Source organism: Colletotrichum siamense (genome assembly GCF_013390195.1).
Source record: "Colletotrichum siamense strain Cg363 chromosome Unknown KSG_Cg363_contig03, whole genome shotgun sequence".
NCBI classification, from domain to species: Eukaryota; Fungi; Ascomycota; class Sordariomycetes; order Glomerellales; family Glomerellaceae; genus Colletotrichum; species Colletotrichum siamense.
In genome coordinates this window covers 5,380,561-5,405,295 of record NW_023501016.1, presented here as the reverse complement: position 1 = coordinate 5,405,295, position 24,735 = coordinate 5,380,561, and the positions used below count along the sequence as shown (strand labels likewise).

At 53.1% G+C, this 24,735-nt stretch overlaps 3 protein-coding genes across 3 annotated transcripts; all 3 read left to right on the top strand.

The window, feature by feature from the left end:
* Positions 1 to 3,399: 3,399 nt before the first annotated feature.
* On the top strand, positions 3,400 to 4,674 carry CGCS363_v005405 (uncharacterized protein; the record flags this gene model as incomplete). Its single annotated transcript, XM_036637254.1, has 1 exon — positions 3,400 to 4,674. One exon carries the CDS (start codon positions 3,400 to 3,402, stop codon positions 4,672 to 4,674), a length of 1,275 nt encoding a protein of 424 aa, XP_036498237.1.
* A 589-nt stretch (positions 4,675 to 5,263) lies between these two features.
* CGCS363_v005404 (uncharacterized protein) lies at positions 5,264 to 6,571 on the top strand (the record flags this gene model as incomplete). The annotated part of the gene is made up of 3 exons (XM_036637253.1): positions 5,264 to 5,345; positions 5,486 to 6,001; positions 6,075 to 6,571. The coding sequence occupies 3 exons, from the start codon at positions 5,264 to 5,266 to the stop codon at positions 6,569 to 6,571; spliced, it is 1,095 nt and encodes a 364-aa protein (XP_036498817.1).
* Positions 6,572 to 18,608: 12,037 nt separating this feature from the next.
* On the top strand, positions 18,609 to 20,569 carry HOY1 (Homeobox protein HOY1; the record flags this gene model as incomplete). Its single annotated transcript, XM_036637252.1, has 3 exons — positions 18,609 to 18,961; positions 19,021 to 19,232; positions 19,284 to 20,569. 3 exons carry the CDS (start codon positions 18,609 to 18,611, stop codon positions 20,567 to 20,569), a joined length of 1,851 nt encoding a protein of 616 aa, XP_036498815.1.
* Between the last annotated feature and the right edge of the window lie 4,166 nt (positions 20,570 to 24,735).

Below are 24,735 nucleotides of genomic sequence, written 5' to 3'. Positions count from 1 at the left end.
CTGATTAGGACACTGGAGCTTCCTGCAGCTTCGATTATTTTCACCAATAGAAGACAGTTCAAGAAGGGAACTTATCGTGTTTCTTCCTGAAGGGGTTTCGTTGCTGGCGCTCTCAGTTGGCTCTAATATAACTGCTCTTTTGGAGGGTTTAAAGGTGCAGCAACCAAAGAGCGGTCAGAGGAGGCCCGTAAACCGGAACAAATGAGACAAGGTATGGTCTATCGTTCTGGTGATGATGGAATGTTCCTATAAAGACTATAGTATGCACCATGTGTGTCCGTCACGACGAAGGCAATGATGTGGCATACTTCGCATTTTGGCGCATTAGGCCTGTCACTGGACAGTTGACGTACCGTCTAAAAAATTAGACATCTTGTCTGGTCACGCTGAGCCTCATTATGTGCTTTTGCCTGGCCCCATAGACATCGTGTTCCTTCATCTTTTCCATGGGGTTCCCACGTATTACTACATCTCGGCAACCTGACCGAAGACTGGATGCTGAAGATTCCCTGATCGTTTAGTCTATAAAATACTCGTGATCATTTCATGAACCTTCATCAAGATTGACAAATGACCGCCTGATGAAACGCCCCATTGGCCTGGAAAGAAGACCAGCCCTTCATCTTAGATATGAGACTCATTTATACTCGGCGGATGACCAGATTCAAGCAGCATAGCGAAGGATTTTCAAGTGGCATTGTTGTGCATTGGCACATACTTCCGGAGCCAATGTCGCTCAACCAAAGGCTATGGTAACCCAACAAGAGTTTGCAGCCTAATATTCGTGGCCGCGCTGATAAGTAGCGATCAGAATGGCAATATGACTGCCACTCGTCCTGAACGGCGATGCTGGTCGTGTTACATGCCCAATACATGGGTACGAATGGTAGACGGGGAGACACACACTTCGAGGAGGTAATGAACGAGATAAGATCAAGCGGTGCAATCAGGTTTATTCTAGTACCGTGGTCACCAGCGCACCAAAAGAATCGACAGGCTCCATATATTTGTTGTTGTGTTGCATAAGATTCGAACTCTTCCGTTGTGTTTAAATATACACCTTCTCATTGACGCCTCGCTCTCTCAGCGACCCCGCTGAGATATTGATAGCGAGACCTCAAGCAAGACATTTTGCAATCATACTTAATGATCCAAGACTACCTGGTCAGTTTACTCTCAACAGGAGAGATACCATGTCTTTTTCGAAGTCCGTCTCCATCTTGGCAGAGAAAATGACCTTCGTATCGGTGGTAAAAGTCCACAGCACTAAGCTGTTCCCGCAACTCCAACACTAAACACGTTCTCTTCCTTCGTCCACGGCCTCTATGGTACGAGGCGTATTCGCGAATAATACTGGATTTGATTGTGGTCGGATCCAGCTGCCATTGAGCGGACGACGACACTATTGGCCTCGCATATGGAGTCGGGAAGTGTAATGATGTCCCTACCGTTCGATGGCACGTACAGCCAGCAAACACATCCCGGACTTGAAGAGACTATATTGGCCCTGGACCATCATCCAGTGAGCTGACGGCGACGGTTTTGAGTTCCAATCGTGGTTTGAACACCGCGTGATGACACCAGCTTCCTATACGGGTCAAAGACTAAGGAAATATGAGGCAAGATTTGTAAAGAACAATCACAAACTCAAGATAGCTGACGAAATATATGCGTACGATTTCTCTGGATTGGTGTCGTCATGAGGGTCGAATTAGAGATAGTAGATTTAGCTCGTAACAATTCTATTCAGTGAATGTCAAGAACGATACAGACGGGTTTGTGCCTCTCGTCATGTCCGCCGAACAAGAAAGTTGGCTTCAGATTGCTCTGTCCCTAGTTTCATTGGGAGATCTTGGCGCGGTCATGCCCGCCAATTGACAAAACGTGTTCGCCGACCGGGCCTTACACCTACTCATCTCATAAGTAAGCCTTGCCAGCCGGAAGCAGGCAACAGTGAAGCTTGTTCTCACCCTCACATCCAATCCCAGATATTTCTAGACGTAAAGGTTGGCATCAACAAGATTGATCTTGAGCGCCTTGGTGGATGGTGACCCAAGTTCTCGACAGTTGAGATCATTACGGCAGGAACGGTCATCAGAACACCATGTCATGTCAGTCTTGGCTGTGAATAGACTTTTTCAGCATGAAGAAACAATCAAAAGTCAACTAAGCAAACGAAAAGCGCCACACCCAGATGGCGCCGCTCATTCAGCCAGCTAAGAAAGGGGGCGCGGTATCGCTGACGAAGCCCCTTCAGCCGCAGCAGTCTCGCATCACAACATAATTTCGGGCCGGGAGGGACGTTCAGCGCTGCAACATGCTTCCTTCCTTCGGATCAAGCCGAAGGAAGACTCTTCACCGCGTCTTTGAAAATAGATGACCTGGCACGGAAGGGGGGGAAAGGGACAGGCAGATATATGTAGGTACACGTGCCAGTATGTTGCCAGGTTCATCGCATTGAGCAGGTGGCACGAGCGACGTCTCAACAGTGGGACGAGGTCCTGCAACGAGTGGCTGAGTGGCCAGCGCCCGGTTGGATGTTCCGTGTGGAGATGGCGGGGGCGCCGCCAGTGACAATGCAGAATGACCGCCATCCGACACCTGACTGGCCAGAACTTGGCGTCCACGTCGCCTCGCAGAGGAGGAGAAGAGAGGAGAGGCCCGTGGTGAGTGGCCAGTGGCCAATCTGTGGCGCTCAATCGTCTCTCCGCACCAAATATTTTTTTTATTGTCTCTCTGGCCCTGTCTACTGCGTACTTTACCTTCAGGTACCAGAAGGAGCAAAGGGAAGAAAAACAATTATGTGTGTGCGTGTGAGCTGGCCGTGAGGTTGTTAGGGTCCTCCGCAACACCAGGTGGGTGCTGCTGCGCCGCAAGACGAAACTGTTGGCCGTTGATTCGTGTATGGCAGTAAGGGTACCTGGATGCAGCGTAGTAAGGTAGCTTGAGTGTGAGGTGTTGTTGTTTTCGTTGGTCACTTCAGGGTCTGGTGGCCAAGACGTGGATGCAGATTCCGGGCCTGGAACCTTGCCCAGACTCCAGAGCGACGGCAAAGCCAAAATAGCGACCCGGAAAGACCATACCTTGTCTTCCTTACCTTTCCTTTCGCTGCCTGCGGCATCACCCCATCCATCCCTCTCCTTCATCCCCTCACTCAGCACCGTCCTTCGTTTAATCTTTTTTTTTTGTCTTCGCGTTGATTCCTCGTCGGTTCTCTCTACCGCCGTCGACTTCCATCTTTGCGGGATCGAGTCCTCCTCTCCCTCCACCCTCCAAGATAGCGACAGGGAATATTCAGTGTTCTCCACGTCCTTAATCCTCACCTCCACTCACCGATCTCTTCTCCGCACCCTGCAGTCGGCCAGCCACTCTACCCGCAACAACACCAACATTTCCAAAATGTCGATGCCAGGCGCCTTCTCCCCGGAGCTGCCCCCTTCCAAAGCAGCCCCCGAGGACGCCAAGTCCAACAACCCGCCACCCCTCCGCCTCGACCAGCCCAACGACGCATATTCCCTCCACACAAACGACCCCTACTTCGACAACCCGGCCGCCGCTTCTTCAAGCGCCGCCCTAGACCTGCCGCCCTCCTATACAGACGACCCTGCCGCCGAGCCCCCGAATCCCTCTCTCCTGCTCGCAGACGAACACGCCGCCCCGAATCTCTTCCGCAGAGATCCCGCAACCGGCAACGAGATCCACATCTCCAACCGCCTCGACACAGACCCCGCCTACCTCGAATCCTTCATCACCTCCCTCGCGCAGCTCCCTCCACGCCCGTACGTCCGCGTCCGCGGCACCCACTCCAGCACCGTCCACAAGTCGGAGAACAAGACCGAGTCCAAGACCGTCGTCGACTTCGACGTCAGCCTCGACCTGACCCCCTTCCTCTACCGCGATATTTCCGCCCGCCAGTCTTGGCGCGACCTGCGCACCGCAGACAACTTCTCAAAGGTCCGCCGCGGCACCGTCTTTCCCACCCGCGCCCCGGGCTTCGGCGGCTCCTCCTCCGCCGGCGGCGTCGTCGAGGGCAGCAAGCCCCCAACCCTGCGCGAGTGGTGCCATCGCTACTGCGCCTCCCACGCCGGTCTGAAGACCTTCACCCTCTCCCGAACCGTCACCGGCTTCGACGATGACGAGCGCCTCAAGGGCCGCCTCGAGGACCTCGTCCGCTCCACCCACTACCGCGGCCGCATCGACGTGAGCTTCCCCGTCCGCGACGAGCGCGTCGACGTCTACAACACCTGCCGCGTCAACCGCTGGCGCTTCTCCAGCTGGGTGCGCTGGCTCTTCTACCTCACCTTCCTGTGGGTCTTTGCCTGGCCGTACCTCTTCTTCCGCACCAAGCGCTTCGAGGTCGTCGAGGCGGAGTGGCCCTTCTCTCGGCGCAAGCGGGACCCGCAGACCGGCCGCGTCGTCGGGAGGGAGTACGTCACTGTGTCTGAGGACCAGTGGTACAACATGTGGGCCAGGGCCATCCACCGCGCCGTGATGGAGCGCCGCCAGGGCGAGCTGGACCAGCGGGACCTCAGGGATGCCGAGGGCCGCCAGGATACCAGCTTCGAGGATGTCCTCGCGGGCATGGACGACGAGAGAACCAGGGGCATCGTCAGGGCTGGCGTGAGCGCGATGAACGTCGTGAACCGTCACTTTGGCTGGGGCGGTGATTGCTAGGCGTTTTTACTGTGTACTGCATTTCTTTTTGGGTTCCGGGTCTTCTCATCTCAGCTTGGATTGGTTTCGCTTGGCTTGGCTTATTTCCCTTTTCTCTGATGCGTTCATGGTCGGCTGGTTCGGAGGGCGTTTCATTTTTGCATTATGACGATTCCCAGACTGCACGTTATCATGATCGTTTCCGACTCTTTCTTCAGAATACCCCGTTCTGCATGGGTAGCGAGGCTATAAAAAACAGTTGTTAGCAGAGTGTTCGCACGCACCTCACCTCTTCAATACAAAAATTGATACCATTTCTCACTTGTGTAGTACGAGTGCAACGTGTCAAGTGCAGAGAAGATGTCCAATGTGTGAGATGCTGAAAGAAACGATGCCCGTCCCTGGTGGTCTTACACACTGGAGCGTTTTCAGGGTCCGTAGCATCCGCTCGGCGCCCCGCACCCGCTTAGCGCAGGTCCCGCCCTCCGGCGTTTAGGTAAGCTGTGACCCCGTCCCGATACTTTGGGCCCCAAACTGTCACATCCAACCTCTCAATGCTGCATTCCAGTCCACGTCAGTTCACCAAGCTCATAGAAATATACACACAAGCATGGCGGAAGTCTCGAATCCGCGCCGATTGCTGGCCGTCTCGCTGGCCGAGTCGACGCAGCATCTCAGCAGAGTAATCAAAGGTGCGCAACCTCGTCCGAAAACAGCTTATCTTATCACCCCGCCATGGCTCAAGTGAAAGAGAGAGCTGGCACATCTGAGCTTCACGAGACACACTGTCAGATGGTTGGCTATGAGGCATAATGGCTGATACACATCGCAGACCTCACCGGCGCCGTACCGGAACCAGCCTCAACATCCCTGGCCGGCACGACGCATCTCCTCGACATCAAGACGAGCTACTACACCGCCCAGGTGCCCATCTGGCTGGACCTGATCACCTCGCCCGCCGAGTGGTCCGCCTCCTTCCTGTCTCCCGAGGCGAAGGAGGTCCTTTCCGTGTTGGGAGGTCTGGCAGTCATCTTCGCCCTGCCGCCGCCTTCTTCTTCTTCCACGACAACAGCAGCAGCACCATCATCATCATCACCGCCACCAGCCGCAGCCGCAGCAGCAGCTCCCGCGCCGCCGCCCACCGCGGACGAAACCCGCGCGCTCATATCGGAAGTCGGCAAGGTCGTGCGCGAGGGGCTTGGCGGGTGGGCGTGGGACGGCGTCGGGCTGGGCATCGGCGTCGGCGAGGGCGATGCGGAGGAGTGGGAGGAGCTGTGCGCCGAGTGGGGGCTGGAGTTTGTGCAGGTGCGCGGGGGCAAGAAGGATGACGGGCGGAACGAGTTTGGAGGTTTGTTTTGTCCTTTCCTTGCCACCTATCCTCCATCAAGGTCAGAAAGCCAAAGACTAACCAAAATCCCTAGAAAAAATGGGCATCCCACGAGTTCTCGAGGCGCTGGAGTCAAACGACTGGGCCGCTGACGCCGGGCCGGACGTCGACTCGGACCTTGAGGACGTCGAGGCGGAGATGGCGGGCCTGCCGCGCAAACCCAGACCACTCGCTGACGGGGACGACGACGAGTTCGACTTCGACCCGGAGAGTCTCGATTTCGGGTTCGACAGGGCTGATTTTGAGGGGCTGAAGAAGGCAATCTGGAATCTGGAGCTGGAGCAGCAACAAGCCGATGACGAGGGTGAGGGCAAGGATGGTGACAGGAAGAAGGATAGCGATGGTGCAAATAATGCGACGAAAAAGGAGGCGGACGACGAGGAGGAGCAGCTTGATGCCGAGGAAATTGAGAAGCTGGAGGGGATGATGCGCAAGTTGCAGGCTGTCAGGGATATGAGCGCGGGGTTGCCTGAGGAGCAGAAGAGGAAGATGGCAAAGAAGGCTGTGAGTGAGGTGATGAAGGAGTTGTGATTGTGGTTGGTGATGTGGAGGGGGCGCGGCAAGTCGTAGTGAGGAACACATGGTTTGCTCTGACCATGATAGAGAACAATCATACATGGAAAGAAAGTAGCATGAAGAAAATGGCAAAAGAGCGTTGGCGATGGCACAGCTGTGATATGAAATTTATGCCATCCTTCGCTCAACAGGTAAGAATCTGACCGTAACACGTCAATGTATGGAGCCTCCCGCAGCGTCAACTTATTGACGAATCCTTCGACAAGCTTATTCATCGTCGTTGACTGTCTCTTTCATCTACAGACAATACTTTCAGTGCTACGTCAACACAGCATGTCTTGCTTGTTCCTGTCCAGTTCTGTCTCTGAGATTTGATCCCTCAGGATTTCAACTAGTTTAGGCGTTAATCAAGTTTAGTAACTATCTCTGAGAAAGCTGGAGACTCTTCAACACCCCATTCACCAAAGTTGTTCCCTACATTTATCACACTCTCCCCATGTGAGACTTTCCAGATGATAAAATAGATACACCATGGACGAGATGCTTCTTGACCCGCCAAGAGAGTATAAAATAGTTCACAGACCCCATTACAAAGAGCTTTTGAGAGGCCAGGAAATCGGATGGCTCTCGGGCGTCTTGAAGTGATCGATTGCCCTGGCGTGAACTGAAATATTTCAAGACGTGCACAATAAGGAACAAGTTTTGAAGGCGCCAAGATTCTCAGAAAGATCAAGATCAAGACAACCCGCGCGTATTCAGATCCCTACCCAAACCACACGCAGTGAATACCTCCGAGACGTCGGAGCCGCGAGGTGACGACGATCAAACCCGGACAGGAGTGAAATCATCATTATTGCGAGGAGGCTGAGGAATTTGTCGACAACTGATGTCAAAGTTGCAAAGCTCATTCGCAAGTACCCTAGGTACACCTAATCACCGAGATTGTGACTTCGCAGTAACTAAAAGGTCAGGCTAGGCTGTTTAAATACCAGACATCCCAACGCCCACCCCTTTACGACGCAGTCCAAACATCTCAAGACCTGTCTCCCGTTGACTAAGAGAAGAGCCAGTTCTGACCATGACAAGTATGCGTGCTCATGTGAACTCGTTTAAGTCACATTACACACCATTTTCGACAGCAAAAAAGCACCGTATCCAGTGAAGCCGCCGCCGCCGATATCGAGGACTACCTCTCTCATAAGACAACCGGAAGACTAGGTCCTTGCTGGCAAGATTCAATCCAGCTCATACCGCACGAGACCACCTGAGCTGGAACCCTCAGGGCAAAGAATGGTTGCTAGATGAGCCAGTTATCGCAATGAGATAGTTGGACAAAGGTAATTTTGAGAAGGCCAGGCCCAATTGCAAACAACGTCCTTTTCACATTGTTTAGTAGGCAGGTTTATGTGGCATGGCATCAAGTGCGAAGAACTTATTATCATAACTTATTTCACACATCAATCCTTCTGGAACTTCATAATGATTTGAAGGAAAGATGAGCTGCTGGTATTTTTGACATATCTGACGTTTGCGCCGACATAGAAGGACGAGGTTCCAAGGCTCACAAACGCAATTCAACTCAACCGCAGGCTAGGGCTGTAGAGTTGGCACGCTCCGCTGGATGTCAAACTTGCCCTTACGTCTGTAGTCCACAGCGCACACATACTCATGAGACTCATCTGCCGCTCCTCTTCATGCTCACGAGTAGAAAGAATCAATGTTGTGATGCGGAATCAACCTACCCCAGGCCATACTGAACTTACCATCTGGGCGTTTCACAAGTAAACTTTGTGAGTTCCATTCGTATTGACACTGCCCATGGTTCACAAAAAGGAGCTATCCGCGTAGATGCCGACGTGGCATCCGCGCCTCTTTGCCCGCCCGCCCGCCCCCTTGGAAGACGTCGACAGTGCCGAAAGCCAAAAGCCCGAAAGTCTCGCATTGCCTCCTAAAAAGGTCGAGAACGATACCCTTAATACACAACCTTATGCCAGGCCGCAATCAACGTGCCCACAAGCACCAATGGCTCGGTAGGTTCCGAGCATCTCAGACTCCCTTAGGCCAGCCCCATCCACTATAGGGCTTAATGTAAATGCCAATCAGTCATATATTTTGTTGGAGTTCGGACGATCTCATCGTGTTGGGGGCAGCGCAACAGACCCTCAAAAGACCCGGATTGTAAAGAGGCAAAGTTACGGTTGTCCTTGTTGACCTCAATATGTAGGGTGATCCACTACTTGATATATCTGAGAGTTCGGCGGACCGTGTGTCGGGAAGCCGGGTGCATCATGTAACCTGACGGCCGGGTCAGTCATCGTCACGTCTCTTTGGTTGGGACCTGTCCAAGTGTATATGAAGGAGTGGCGCCGAGTCAGTGCCAGGAGCGTGTTCGGACGATTCGAGTCGGTCAAGCTGGGTTAGCCCGGAAGGAAAAATCCAGACCGAAAGGCCCTCTCCCTTCGGCGAACAGGCTCCGTCCCGGTAAAGCTGTCATCGGTAGACCGGCCAGGGGCCCCGTCTCGGTGAGGCCCGGGAACATCAGACGAACGCTAGCGCCGATCTTTGGCAACCCCTTGTGCGATCTCGTACGGATGGAATGGTGCACGACGTCGCAGACAGAAAGCGAGCAGGGAGGGTTCCGGCATAGCCTTTGCTGAGGGGCCCACCGCCGCAATGCCGATGTGTGGTTCCTCCCTCTCTTTGTCATGCTGGAGGCCCAAGCACGGCAGAGGAGTCGTGAAGTGTTCTGCCGCCACGAATCGCAAAAGACAATGCGGCGGAGCGGTGTCGACGCATGACTGGTGCGTCTTTCCTCACTGATTTCTCTCTCGCAGCGGGGTGCTGGGCTCGCTCGGAAATTTCTCCGCGATGCCTGCAATGCTTGTCAAAGAAGCGAAGACCCGGAGCAGTTTCAGCAAACTCAATTGGGAATGCTTGGCCCGGTGTCACGGCAGTTTAGGTGGCCCTGTTCGATTTCTTGACGCTGAGGATTCCGTGCGCGACTGAGATGCTGCCATGCTGCCACGTCGATTGCCCGTAGATTGCGCATGAGGCTTCGCCAGTTTTCTCGGGGTCGAGAACCGAGCGACCCCAGAACGGCACACTGACCATACGCACGATGCCTCAGATCGACCAGGGCGGCGAGTTTCGTTGTCTAATGTCTTCGGAACGACGAGAAGATGCATCTCGTCACGAAGAAATCGGATACATGTGCCTGTTTACATAGATGTTTCTGCTGCAACCGCTTTTTCGTGCGGAGAGAAAACATAGAAACGCGTCCACACGCGTCTGTTGATGGAAGTGTCGGAGGGCTGCGATGATCATTCATGCCTCCACGAGTGGCCGGGCTTCAGTAACTTGCTCATTGGATCAAGTGTGGTCCGTGGTCATGCAGCCCGGGGGTAGGGGAGCGGACTGCATGACAGTTGGGACGCCATGTTTTCTTGGCCTTGCAATCGATATTCGCGGTTTGTCTACAGAGTACTTCATGCTCGATTGTGTTGTCAGTGTTACTTCGTAGTTGCCTGCGTTGCTGTGTCAAGGGATTCGCTATCGGCCGAGAAGTGGTGCTGATTCACGTTTCTGGATGTCAGCTGTAGTGCCAAACGAGAGGCAAGGCAGACACCCTAAAGTTGAACATTCATGATGACAAGCTCTCAACGGTCGACCCTCACAGTGTCTGACGTGACGGATAGTTGTGCCACAGATGCTGCGACACATGATGCTAGAGACACATCTCGCCTATCCATCGTCTCGTCTACCTCGTGCGGCAATCTTGCGTGTTATCCATGAAGGGTCCAGACAGACGAGCCGACCTTTCAAGGGCTCCTGGCTAGCGAGGTGTCGCCCAGCAGGGCCCTCAGATAGGGGGAGGGGCACACTAGGGCAGGCGGCCAGGGACCTCAGGTTCGCAATGTTCGATGATTTTTCTGGAACATTTCACCGGACAGGCTACGAGAGGTTTGGTCCGGTGATGCTGGCGACGGAGGCAACGGACCCCGGACACCTTCTTTGAAGCGTCCCGTAGCGGTTTTACGAATTTCAATCACGACGGGCGGCGGGTCGACAGGCCAGGTAGGCGGTGGTGGATGCTGCTAGGAAAGCCGGTCGGTCGGATTCATATGCGATGACTGACCGTCGTCGGAGCTTGTGGCTGAGTCAGTAGCAGAAATGTTTGAATTGTTTGGCCCCGAGGCCAGCGGGCTGCAAAACGACGATCTCCCACCAACAACGCACGGTACTCTGAATGCCTCTTCCCATTGTGTTGCTGTTTGCCCTTCTCCTTTATGCGGCGCCGCAGTCCTGTTTGAGCGCTAGCCGCCGTATCCCGTCTTTCCCCAGGGTGCTTGGCTGATTCTCTGCGGAGGAAGCCCAGTCGCTGTCTAGTTTGACAGTTGTTAAATGGGGCCGGACGCGGACCGGAACTAGGTACAACTGGAGTCGAGAGCCAGAAGCGGGAAGAGAAAAGATCAGATGAAAGAAGCACGCCGGAGCCTGACCAAGTGGATTTTGAGTGGGAGACAGAGGCGTGGGAAGCGTGGAAGACAGGGGGGAGGCTCAACGAAGTTTGAGCACCACCCCTCCGTATCTGAAAGTTCCCTTTGCCTGAGGTTCCTGACTGCGGTAGTGGCCCCCCTCACTAACCCGACGAGGCATTGCATCGGCGATCTTTGGCTATCCCTATTTCAGCCAAGCTCGAGCGGGATTGTCCAATGATGGGCTTCGTTTTGTGAAGATCCTTGCAAGCGACGCGAGACTGGCTGGGTTAGCCGCAACGCCCTGCAAAGCTGCAAGGTACCGACGCCAACGTTCAGGGGTAAAAGCGGGCCTTGTTGAAGACAACCTGGAACCCTGACGCTGACTGACTTCGAGACAGTTTTCAACATTCCTCCAACACTGTGTTGGCTGTCGCGCGTTATGCAGATCCGCGAGACTTATTGTGGAAAACGGAGCCGATCCGTCATGCGCGACGGACACAGTGCCCGATGCGTATTCTCTTGCCTCGAGAAGGAGCCTGCTCCGGAACCTTGGTATTGTCGGTGTGGCGTCGATGAAGGCGAGGCGTTGCCTGGCTGTGACCAGAAACTCGAAAATTGACTTCTCTGCGAGTCTCGCATGCTGGCAAGCAAGATGTTCGTTGCCCGGTGAAAGAACGTGAAGTTTAGGTGAAGGTCATGCAGCTGAGTTGACCGGGGCTGCGCAGCTTAAGAAGACCGGTGGCTAAGTCAAAACAAGCGGGCACCTGCGGCTGTGATGCGATGATTGTCCGCCATCTCGAAACTCATGTTACTATTTCGGGCATCGTGAAGCACCTTGCGACCGCCTAGAGCAACCAGCTCAAAGTTAGCGGCGCAAGGAGGCGTGCGCGAAAGGAATGTTCCGCCTGCAAGTACGGACGCAGTCGAAGAGGGGCCGGCGGCTATGGGCTTCGACGGGTTGCTTAGCAAATGAAAAGTTCGTCCGATCTTGACTTCAGTTGGAACTAGTTCAGCGCATTTGACATCACTCGCTGTGGTCAGACCGAATACATTGTGAAAGCCCAAGCTTCTCGCGATGCCAGGCTTGACTAACACTGACAAGAACCATCGACTGTGCCGTGCAATGCGATGCCAGTCCGTTCGTTTTGGCCTTGAGAGATTTTGGACCGTCTTCCTGTAGGTGCTGCTACTGAGGACCAACGGGACTGGCCCACCTGTCTCGAATGGGACTTGGTAAGATGTTTTGAATGGAGCCGGTTAAACGGTCAAAGATGGTTAGCGTCGTGTCACAGTGTCTCTGGCGCATGTGGGACACTGGCGGTGTCCTAGGTTGCATGACGCTTCTGCAGGTACGAGGCAAGAAGTGCTGCAACAGCAGCACCATTGACCAAGGCCGGAGATGCAAGCTTGCTTGAATGACGATACATGCAACCTGAAGCCTCGGCCGTTGACGGAGGACGCGGGAGCATCGGAGGGAGAAAAGGTCAAAATTCCTGAGCCAGCCGTAAAGTTCTTTCCAGATGCTGCTGTTCAACACGCCGTGGGCGCGATGCTCGATAGGATTGGGCCTGGGATTTTTGTTGGAACGCCTCGACGTGTGTGCGAGGTCTTCGAGCGTGTAAAGCAGTCTTTGTAACGCCCAACAGGGCCTTGTCTGAGACATCCCTTTCGTTGTCGATTGCCCGGGAGGAATGGCCAGACGATCTGTTTCGCGCGTTGTTATTCGGATCCCAGCAAAGGACTCCGTACACAAGATGTAGATTGGGCGTCCAAGGGAGCCGATGAGCATTCGCATGCAGTTTATACGTAATGAAGCGGAAACAGTTGGTCTCTAGTTTGTATGTGAGGATGCCCAGCGACCCCATCACATTGCATCGCATCACAGCCCATCCCTTGAGAGGGATGGTTGGCTGCAATGTTTTCGCAGTTCGATGGCGTGGACGGGTCGGACGTGAGGTCAGCGTGGGCAAGTCCGCTTAGGGCGGGATAGGTCGGCTTGGCGTGACCCCTTTTCCCCGACATGCCATTCGTGGAAGTTGAGTCCTGCCCATTGGTTCCGGAACGCGCCAACAGCTTGGAACCCTTCCAAATAGACTTGCTGAGGTCTTCATTGCCGGCACTCATTGTTGGAGTGCGGCCAAGAGAGTGAGAAAGGGACGTGATGGCCTGAGAATTCGGCATCTTTCCGGAAGATATTAAATGCCTGCTTTTTTGGCGTTGATCGAGCATGTTCGCCATGACAGGAAATTTCCCCATGGCATTGACAAAGTCAAGGAGCCATCAATCATTCAGTCAAAAAACGCCGAGCGAGGCCAGAGGTCGGGGCGGGCATGGGCGCCGAGGCCTGCCCGTGGCCCAAGTGGGTGGCGGACAGTTGAGCGAATCCCAGAGCTGTGAATGGGCTGCATCTGCATGGGCTGGATAGCTTGTCTGCATGGCGCGCAAACCGCCGTCATGACCACCTCAATCACTAGACGGGCATCAAGCCGTTGAGCCGGTCGACGGAGATGCTGTGTGCCGGGCAGTCGATATGTTGACAGACCCCTGTCGTCCAAACCAGTGGTGGGCCGCGTTCTGCACCTTTCGCTTTACGACTGAGATGGTGGTTTTGGTGATGCTGGGTTCTCTCATCATGAGGGCTAGTGCGAGGCTGGCCTCTTGAGCAGGGCCAGAGGCTAGTCCCGAATCCGAAGAACCGTCGCAACGTGGAGGCTCAAGAAGGCAGGACGGCGGCATCAGAGCGGGCGCCTGACTGCTGGCAACGTGCAACGAAAGCAGAGGCTTGACCGATGCCGAGCTGCTGTACAAGGCACAGAGGATTGTTTGCCGCGCGGGCATCGACGAACCAGCAGAGAGACGACTTGCCACCATCGAACCCCCTTTCCAAGACCAGGACGGCGAGGACGGAAACATGCAGATCCAAGTTGGGGAAATCGACGTTGGAAGGAAGGCCGCTGTTGGTGGGTGGCGTATCCAACTATTGGTATGAGAGGTACGAACACAGCAGACGGAGGTGTGGTACCGTGTAAGGGGGGATCAGGATCAGGATCAGCCGGCGCAACGGTCCACGACAGTAACTATACCAGGCGACGTCTGTCGTGGGTTTCCGGGATAATGGCTGTTCAATGGTTCAAGACCAAGCGAGAGGTGCATCGCGAGACCCCAGACTCTGAGCCAGCGTTGAGAGGGTTACGTAGCTTTGTTTGAGTTTCCAGGTTTGCCGAAGCACAACATGACAGTCCGGTGTCGTCTCGATCTGGCGTATCGGCAGTGTACATGACGCCGTTCTATTTGAGCAGGAAACGCGTCTCGGGGGTACAGAGCTTTGTTTAGACTTTTGTTGGAGCGGCGAGTGAGTGAGCCGTCGCCGGTGAGAGGGAGGGGCGGAGAGGTCAGAAGGGCGGCATGGATCGCCAGGAACAAGAGACATTGTGCCTTCAGAGAGTAGACGGAGCCGAGACAGTGCGAGCAGCGAGGCTTGCGCCGATGTGTGGCCGCTGCAGGCGCAAGTGCAGCTTCCACACTTTTTTTTTTTTTGTGAAGTTGAGGGGTGCTGCAATGCAAATGCAATGCAGGCAGGCACTTGCGAGTTGGAGTTGGCGGGGAGGGAGGCGCGACTGGACGACGCGACGTAGGTACCTGTACTATGTAAGGTACGGATGGGTAGTTTACCTTTGGAGGCGGACGGAAGACTGGACGAACGAGCAAGGGCCAGGGTCCGACAGTTTTCTCTAGACCCCACCCAGTCAGTCAGAGCATCGCTGCGGCAGTCTTCTTTGGTGTGCGTGCAACGGATCGTTCACAGTGTTCACTCACAGCTGTTTAGTGTTGGAGCTCCGCAGGTCCCAGTCGTCGTCGTCGTTTTCGGTCGGTCGTGTCGCTCTTTCCGCCGAGGTGGGTGAGGTGGCACGGTGGATGGAACGCGCTCCGTTGACAGCCGATCAATGGTTCCGTTGGCCGCGCATGACGAGTTCTGGTCGTTCCTCTCCGGCTGATCTGCTGATGTGCAGGTGCGAAGGACGGACGGGAGGTGCAAATGGCAGGCATATGGCAGAGTAGCAGCAGCAGCAACGACATCAGTAAGGCGTGCCTTGCCCTTGCCTAAGCGAGACGGAGACGGAAGGAGGACCAGCCCAGGAAGGCACAGGAAGGCAGAGGAAGGCAGGCAGGCACGTTAACACCGCACGGCTGGATGGTAAGATGGGATGGTCATTGGAAGGCGCGGGATGGAATGGAGTCAGAACCTGGAAGGAGGGACGATGGATTGGCCGGATAAGATCTTCTAAGATGGAGCAGCAGCGCGTCACAGCCTTCCCTCCAAGTAAGGCACGCCGCACCTTACCTTCCCGTCTCTCACAGACCTTGCGTCTTAAGTCGGGACGAGATAACGGTCGGGATTTGGAACTTGGGATGGGATGGGATGGGATGGGATGGGGGGAGGAGGGGGGGATTGGCAGACTTTCAAACTTGGGACGACAGCAACGTGGAACTGACGGTGGACGGTGGACGGATGGGATGACGGGACAGAAAGCCCTTTCCCTTTCCACTGCTGACATGACACTCCGTTGGTACGGGATAAGGTACTTGGATGGGACCTGTAGAAACAAGCCCCTGCTCAAACGGCTCCGACAAGACGGCCGCGGCTTTTGTGCATGACAAAGACCCCGGCACCCTCGATTCAAGAGGTATCCGCCTGGTATTCAGAATTTCAGAAAACGTCAGCCCTCTCCTGTTCCCCTTGCCGTCTTCAACGTGACCTGTTCTGGAGACGACGCAGGGTATTCCGTACCCATCGCCCCCCTCCAGTGTCCCCTCCCTCCTCCCAGAGTCTGTTCAAAGTCATCCACCACCCATCATCCCTGTGTGCCTGACAGGAACCCACGGGTCCCAGCATCAATCCAAAGGTCCATGCAGCCCACCCACCAACCGCAGGCAGAACCCCCAGTCGCTTTCACAAGTCGCGCTGGACCTTTCGTCCATCGTTCCACCGTGGGCTCTTTTTCGCTCACTGACGCACGAAAGCAAGCGGGCTGTCTCTTTGGCAGCCGCGCGATGCCCCATGTGTCAGTGGCAGCGGCAGCGTCAGTGTCAGTCTCTGCGATCCAATGCCGTTCCTGTCGCGTCCGACTGCGAGCAGCGGATGACTGGAGCCCTTGAACTTTGAAGAGGTCCATCACCCCTCCGCTGCCGACGCCTCCACGAGGCCAGTGTCGCGTCGCTGCTCGGCCGCCCCCAAAAAGAATGGGGTATTCGAGAAAGTGTACGAACCTTTTTGCGGATACCTACCAAACGCGACCCTGCCACCAGTGCCTGTGCCTATGCCTGTCCACTAGCCACCGCTCTCGTGCCTGCGTCCGAATACCTGAAGAGACGGTGAAGACTGGACAGGGCAGGCAGGACAGGCAGGGCAATAAGGATAGGGCAAAAGCCGAGGCGCGCCGTTGATGTACGGAGCAGGTGCGAGGGCGCGCGTTGCTCAGAATACCAGACCGACGCCTCTTTTTCATGCTCATGCTAAGCCGACAGTCCAGCATAAGGTGCTATGCAGTACACAGTACGTTAGTCTCTCAAGCTCCGGCTCATGTCGCCAGGTACGGACGGGAGTCTCCCCTTTCCATGAGTCTCGAGGTGCAAGGATATGCTTTCCTCCGCGTCGCTGACTTTCCACTGCCGCCGATGTTTCTGCTTCCCCCACCTTTTCTTTGGAGGATGGCCGCTGGACACCAGGAATAGCCCGGCATCAGCATCGGTCATCCTCTGCATCTGCATCTGCAGCAGGGCTCTTGGTTGGCTGGCATATCTATCTCCTATCAGTTTCTGTCGACCGAGGACCAACAGCGGTGTGTGGGTGTGTGCGAGTGGCACTTTTGACTTCTCAATTGGGGTGCTGATGCGGCGCGGGCAGAAAAAAAGAGCGAGAGAGAGGCCAGTTTCAAGATTCGGAGCCACAGTGTGAGGCTGCGAGGGAAAAAAGGCACCAGAAACTAACAGCGACCAGGGATGCCACTAGAGCAGGGCTGGGCTAGGTTAACGGATACGTATACGTACTGCGTATCGTTCGTCCATCGGCCGCAGGTCAGGTGCGGACGGTACAAGTGGCTTTTGCTTGGCCAATGAGAAACGGCGCGTACCTGACGTGACCCCCGTCAACCTGTGGAAGCTCCAGCCAGTCCGCGTCGTGGCTCTTCTTAGAGTACCTGCCCCATCCCTCCTCCCCTCTCGTGCTGTCCCCTCCACGTCCCATCCCACACCTCCAGCCCACGATGCGCCTCCAAGTACCTGGCCCTGGCTCTCGGGGCTGAACAGGGCGGCAGAGCAGGATAAAGTACTTACGTGTACATGCCATGGCTGCATGTTCCACTGGCCACTGCTGAGCCGCCGCTGCACAACTCGTCCGTCCCATCCACCCACAGTGCATCCAATCCATCCCATCCCATCCATCCCATCCATCCCTCCCCATCCCTCGCTCACCAGGCACAGGCACAGAGGCACAGGCACAAGTAGTGTACGCAGTACGCAGTGCAGACAAGGGTATCGCATCTCCCCCGTCCCAGTCGGGCCCATCCCCGTCGAGGTCGTCCACGACCTTACCTCCAGTGTCTTCCCAACTGTGTGAACTCCACACTCACACACTCTCTCACACGCCCCCCTCGACCCTCGTCCACACCACTCACGCACACGCCTCACTCCTCTTCCTGGGGCTCCTGGCTGGCCTCCTCTTTCGCCCGCCCGCTCTCGTTGGACTGGCTCGCTCCTGAGTAGCCCTGGCCCCAGGCCCTGGGACGTGGACGGGACTGGACTGGACTGGCCTCTCTGTGAACCGGCGCCTGCGCCTGTGCCTGACTGAGGAGACCTCTCTGCGCGCTCTCTCTCGACTCCCTCCTAGCCCAGAGAGGAGCCTCTGGCCTCTCGACAGGGTGGGCTGCCACCGGTTCATTCGTTCGTTCGTTCGCTCGTTCGTCTGTTCCCTTTTTTTTCTGGGCCCGCCGCCTCGCCCGTCCATGTCTTTTCCTTTTTCTCCTCTCTTGCCCCCATCCCTCCTTCTTCTCATCATCTCCTCATCGTCATCCTCGTCGTTCACGACAATCCCTTCCTCTCTTCCTCTTATTCCCCCACTCCTTTTTCCTTTTCACAGTCACTCTCTTGAATAATTCAACCATAAACTACTTCTCTGAATCCCGTCACTCCTTTCCGGGTATTCCATTACGTTCCTTAAGTCTGGTTGAATTTCGACATTCGTTCGTACCGAACCGACACTATTCACACATCCCAAATCTCCTGATCCCCCTGCTGGATTCTGGACCACGCTCCTTAGCAACCTTGCCTTAAAGCTCCTTCTTTACCTTCCCTAGCCTCACAGCAAACATCCTTCATACCTATTACCTACCATCAAAGAGGAATCCGTCTACACGACACCATACACCCCGATCACTCCGTGGACGCGACTTACACCGAGATCTCTTGACCCTCGAGCTTCCGTCCCTTGATCACAATCGCACCACACCACAGCGATACTACCTCGCCTTTGCTCCTTTATACCGATCGATATCACCGATTAGAAAACAAAGAAAGCCATGGCTACTGAGGTGGAAAACCCGGTGGCTCTTGCCCCCAGCGCCGCGACGCCCGGCTCGACCACCGCCCATGAGTCTATTCAGACTCCCGGTTCCGCCAACAGGAACTCAACCCCCTCCCCGACCTCCGCCAATGGCCAGGCGCCCTCTTCGCAATCAAGGCGCCCGCCTCGCAAGAGCACCCTCACCCAGCAGCAGAAGAACCAGAAGAGACAGCGTGCTACCCAAGATCAACTCACAACCCTCGAGCTGGAATTCAACAAGAACCCGACTCCCACGGCCACCGTCCGTGAGCGCATAGCGGAGGAAATCAACATGACCGAAAGGTCTGTTCAGATCTGGTTCCAGAACAGGTGAGAAATTCCGACCCCTGAAGTCGCGTCCCTTGAAATCGTAGCTGACCCCTGGAAAGACGTGCCAAGATCAAGCTTTTGGCCAAGAAGAGTCTCGAGACTGGTGAAGACATCGACTCCATTCCCGAATCCATGCGTGCCTACCTCGCCATGCAGGCGATGGAATCCGGCAAGGGACTGGGCGGTCCTTTCCTCGGCCGCACCGGACTCTTGCCCTATGGACACAACAGCATGCTCCTCGGTGGCGACCAGAGCGGCCAGGGCAAAGTTTGTAAGTACTTCCGAAACGTAAGTCAAGCTTAACTAAACTAACTAGCTTCAGTGATCCATCACTTGACCTGTCGTTCTCTCAGCATCGGCAAGTGGACTCGCGTTGGACAGAACACGATGGATCTCATCATCTTCTACTCCCCTGACAAGTGCACCATGACCTACTACATCAACAATGAGCAGGCTGGTTACAAGATCGAGTACCCCTTCGCCTACATCAAGAACATCTTCCTCGAGAACCAGGAGGGCGACCCGAACAAGCCCGGCGGCATTGTCATCGAGCTTAACCGCCCTCCCAACTTCTTCATGGACTCTTCTCCCCAGACGAGCGGCTTCTTCCAGTGCGGCGACTTCACTGAGGACCAGCAGGCATCCCAGTGCCTTGTTCACCACCTTGGCGGCAACCCCAAGGTCCTGAGCGGTCAGCTGGCGAAGCTCGTCTCCCTGGAGGCATTCATGAACCGCAACAATCCTCACCCCTTCATTGACCAGCAGCACGCTCTTTCCGTGTCCGCCCCCGTGTCGCCCACCGGTCGCCCTTCTTCGCAGCCCAACTTTGCTCAGCCTCACATCGGTATGTTCCAGGAGACCTGGGGCATCAACAACATGCACCCTGGCATGCGTGGTCCTGGCCACAAGAGACAGCGTAGTCGTTCCGTGCCCATGGCCGTCGACTTCTCCATGCTCCAGACGCCCATGCCCTCCTTCTACATCCAGCAACCTGGCGAGATGCAGGCTCCTCAGACTCCCGGCCCTTACCTCCACGCTCCTGTTCCTCAGCAGCCTGGTGGCCTCGGCCCCAACCTGAGAATCGACACCCAAGCCGGCTTCGGACTGGATATGCGTCAGTACCCCATGTCGGCCACGACCGCTTCTCCGTCCGAGTTCCCCACGAGCCCTGCGTTCTTCTCTCAGCCCCCTGAGCCGAGCCCCCTCCCGACCTCCAGCTACAACACTCCCTACGGAAGTGCGTTCCTGTCGCCGATGGCCAACCCGTCAAACAACATGATCCCGCCTTCCGTCTCCCCTCTGTCATTCGGCAGCCACCACGAGCCCTCCATTGTTGAGCAATCGCCTCCTTTGTCCATGCTCGGCAGACCCGCCTCAGCCGACATCTACACCCAGGGCGACAGCGGGTCCTGCGCCGTTTCTGACGACGGCACCGGCCTGAACGAGATGTACTCGAAGCACACCATCAATTTGCCGATGCACCCTCATTCTCCTGCGTTTGTCGAACAAGGCCAGGCCGATCTCGACATGAACCAGCTGGTGCAATTCGACAACGTTGACCCCAGCTCATTGTCACCCGAGTCCATGTCCCATGTGCCTCATCAATGAGCGCCTTTGACTCAGGCCTGCAGTGCCTGAAGTCAATTGGCGTTTGGGATTATTCCGGACAGGACATGGCGTACATAATACAGGCTCCGGCGTGCTTCGAAAACCTTTGGGAGGAGAGCGGAGTTGCTTTGCTTTGATTATTCACAGCTGGCGTTGAGGCGCTCGATATATACCAGATGGGTTGCGCTTGGTCTACTTTCGACACACCGATGACTACGATGCTTGATTCAGTTCTTGCTCTACTTTCATCCATCGGCCACGACGAATCTGCATGACGATACCTCCATTCGTATCTCGATCATGCGTGTCCGGCACAAGCGATCGTACACTTGCACTTTCTTGGAAATCTACTTCTACCATTTTTCGAGTCATTTATTGTCGCGAACAAACTCATTTTTTTGTTGCGAAGGGGGTAATCTTCCGATTTTCCTACCTCGTCATCACAACCGTGCTTCGCCGTATCGGTCCGCGCAGAGACCCGACGATATGGCACCTAATAATCCTTTCCCCTTCAAATCTTTGGTTGGCTTGCGCTGCACATTTTGTTTATTTTAACTCGATTTCTTCTGTCATCGTTCATGAGTCAAAGATGTCTTGGCCGCAGGTCTGGAGATGAAAATGGGGGAAAAGCCCAGGTGGCTTGGGATTTTTCCTGGTTCTTAATCAGTCACAAACCGAAATTTTCTTGCGCAAAGATATACACAACTCCGACACACAACAACTTTTTTGGTCTACCTCCTCTTGTGGGTATTTTTTATTGGTTTGATGGGAATCGTGGGGGAGCAGGGGAAATCTTGGTGGCTTTTGTGCGTTGGATGCCGGGGTACAACGTTTGGGGGCGGTTTAATGGGAAAGAAACCGCGCCGCGCTGTATGGCTTCGGCAGCGAGAGGCTGGGGCCGGCCGTTGCTCGAAAGAGGCGGTTCGGCCTTGTAGGTAAATGACATAGAGAGTCGAGAGTTGAGAGAGACAAAGAGAGAGGGCGTCAAATCCCTGTTTTCCCACTATTACAAGACTTGCAAGTTCCCATTCGGTCTAGACTGTGACACTGTATCTGTAAAGTTGGGTGATTTGCAAAACTAGCGATTTTGACGTCTCCACGGCCGGCGGCCAGGTTGCTTGCCTGCGCCGCCTCATCGTCATGGGGTGGAGGCTGAACCGATGTAACGTGCATGGTGAGAAGGCGATCCCGATGTTTTCTGGAAAATGATGTTACCGGCGCCTACCGAAGCGTCGTTTCCTCTTTTTTTCTGGGTATCTGCTGGCTGCTCTGGGGGATCTGCTGGGAGGGATTATGTATCGGATGGGTACTGCGTTTGCTTTTTGGGCGAAACGGCGTCGTGATGCGAGATTGCAGAGTCGGATCGTGAGCCGGTGGGCGAGGCGAGGCGAGGCTTTGCCACTTCTGGGGTCTTGCTGTGGGCGCTTTTGGGCAGTGGACGGGGCTAGGTAGGCTAAGGTAGGTAGGCTAGACCAGGCTGGGCCACGAGTACGGATAGAGAACCAGACTTGTTGGTTTCTTGGATTCTGTACCGGCCGGGTGAGTGAGTGATGGCAGACGGATATGAGACTTTCTGTTTTTAGACGGCTCTTTGATGAGAGCCACGTGGAACATGCATGGGGGCCGGGTAGGATTACGTGTGGGATCACTGAGTATTTGGAGATGTGAACGCTATGTACTCCTCGTTTTTGTGACGAGGCTGAACTTGGATAAGGAGGTACGGATAACTGCTGATGACTCTGTGGTGGTGGGTGATAGTGGACGTTACATGTTACACGAGAGACACGAGGGACGGGGCGCAGCCGCGCAAGTGCTGACGGGCAATGCTACCTGCGTGTAAGCTGGCTACTGAGAATCTCTGTGCTGCTGATGCATCTGTTGGCATTTCGCCTCGAGCATTACCGCCGGCTTTGCTTGAGTTACCGTGTCAGAATACGTCTGCCTACCTAAGTTAGGAAGTGGTAGTATCAAGTAATCCCTCACAGACCTACGCAGGTAAGGTTAGGTTGGATGAGTGAAGATGCCTATTGTATCCGGAGGAGGAATCTATGGCTCGGGAAATTCGAATCCGACTTGCTGTCGGCGTTGCATTAAGCAAACGCTAAAAGGGGTAAAAAGCATCTACTGTCGTGCCATCCTGCGGCCCCCTTCATGTCTGATGTGTCTAGCATGAAGTTCTCGATGTCGAAGTCGACGTCCTAAAAGTGTGTGGCGTTGGACAAGCTCGAGACGGTGTCAAAGCCGCGGGGGGCCGAGCCGGGGAAACGGGGGAAGGGGGCGCGAGGTGGCGATGGGTGGTGGCCCACTAACACGAGGTCTGAGGGCGCTCTCTTTCGACCTTACTCAATCACAGGGTGTGTTTGTGTATTTTGTTCCAAGGGGATTTGTTGGGGGCCGATGATGACTGGGTTTCTAGGCGTAGGGGTGTTCGTATGTTACTGGGCATATGTTGGGAGTGGGATCAAAGTCCGAGGTGCGGAACTGAAGACGGCATTGTGCGGTGAGGACGGCAGATAGGCCAATTCTCCGTGCCGTGCCCACACTTGGGAACCGGAACGTACGGGAGTTGTGAGTCGTGTCGTGTGCCTTTTCCTTGCATGCCGTCCAGAGTGCGTCTGTTAAAAAGAGAAAACGTACTCCGTACTCGCCTGAAGAAGATGATCTGGAAATGAGACGGAACGCGGATGTGTGCAATGTGCAATGCGGATGGATCCCGTCCTCTTGGTGGGCGCGGGCGAAGTTTCCCTCGCCGTCTTTCTTTTTGGTATTAGAGTTTGGGCCATCCCATCTTTTTGCGTGTGGTAACGTCCCACACCTACTTCCGGACCACCCCTATATCCAGACTACCTATTTTTGATACCCTTATATTTATATATATTAACTTCAACTAATATTTATATATATTATAATATTATAATAATATAACTTTTGCTATTACTAGGGTTTTTAGACTTATTAAATTTATCTATACTACTTTTAAGTTTACTTACTTTAATTTAAGCTTTCTAAATAGCTTTAATATTAGTAAACTTTAAATTTAAGCTTATTTTAACTTTCTTCTATTTCCTAGCTTTACTAATATTAACCTCTATTTATAGTATTTTAATTTTTTATTAAGCTACTACTAATTAGTATACTTTTTTATTAAAGCCTTTTTAAACCTTCTAAAAAAGTAAATACTATATATATTTATTATTATCTAGCTTACTAAATAGGTTAAACTAATCCTAAAACTTATCCCTCTTCTTAGAAGTTAACTAAGGAACTACTAATATATCTACTACTTATTTTTTACTTTTCTTACTATTAAAGAGCTTTTTATAAACTTAATTAATTAGTTTAGTAGGAGTTAAAGTATTCTTAAGTAGTAGAGGGTTTATAAAGGGTTTAGCTATACTAATAAGCTATAAATTAGTCTATTTTTAGCTACTAATAATATTCTTATTTATTAAGGTTACTTTATACGCTTTACTATAATATATAATAAAATTTCTTTTATTTATAACTATATTAATATCCTATTTAGCTAGTAATTTAAGCTCTTTTTTATATACTACTTTAAAAAGCTTAAAAACTAATTAATTAAGTAGCTAAAGGATATATAATATATATACTAATAAGAATAATAAGTATATTTTATTCTTAAAGTATATATATATAAAAGTAGTAGTTTTATAGTTTCTATAACTATCTAAAATTAATAATCTAACTTCTAAGAGGTCCTCTAGCTAAGTTAAAGGGATAAAAACCTCTATTAACTACTTAATAGCTATAAAATTTAAAGTTTACCTATTTTCTATAGCTATAAACTTCTAAGATTTATATAGTATTAAATCTAGAGAGAACTATTACTACTAAATATTCTTACTCTTATATATAATAAGTAGAAGTAATATCTTACTAGTTATAGAGATATATTTAATTAAAAATATTTAAATATATAATTTAAGCTATTTTTTATAAATAGAATAAGTTTCTAATAATCTAAAAATAAGCTTATTTAATTTTCTACTTTTTAAAATATTAATTTTATTTATATTATATTAATTAGAAGCTTTAATAGCTATAATCTTAGGTATAATAAGGTATTTAAACTATTACTTAATTATATTAGTTAAAGTTTTATTAATATACTAAGAATTAATTACTTCACTTTTTTAGATTTT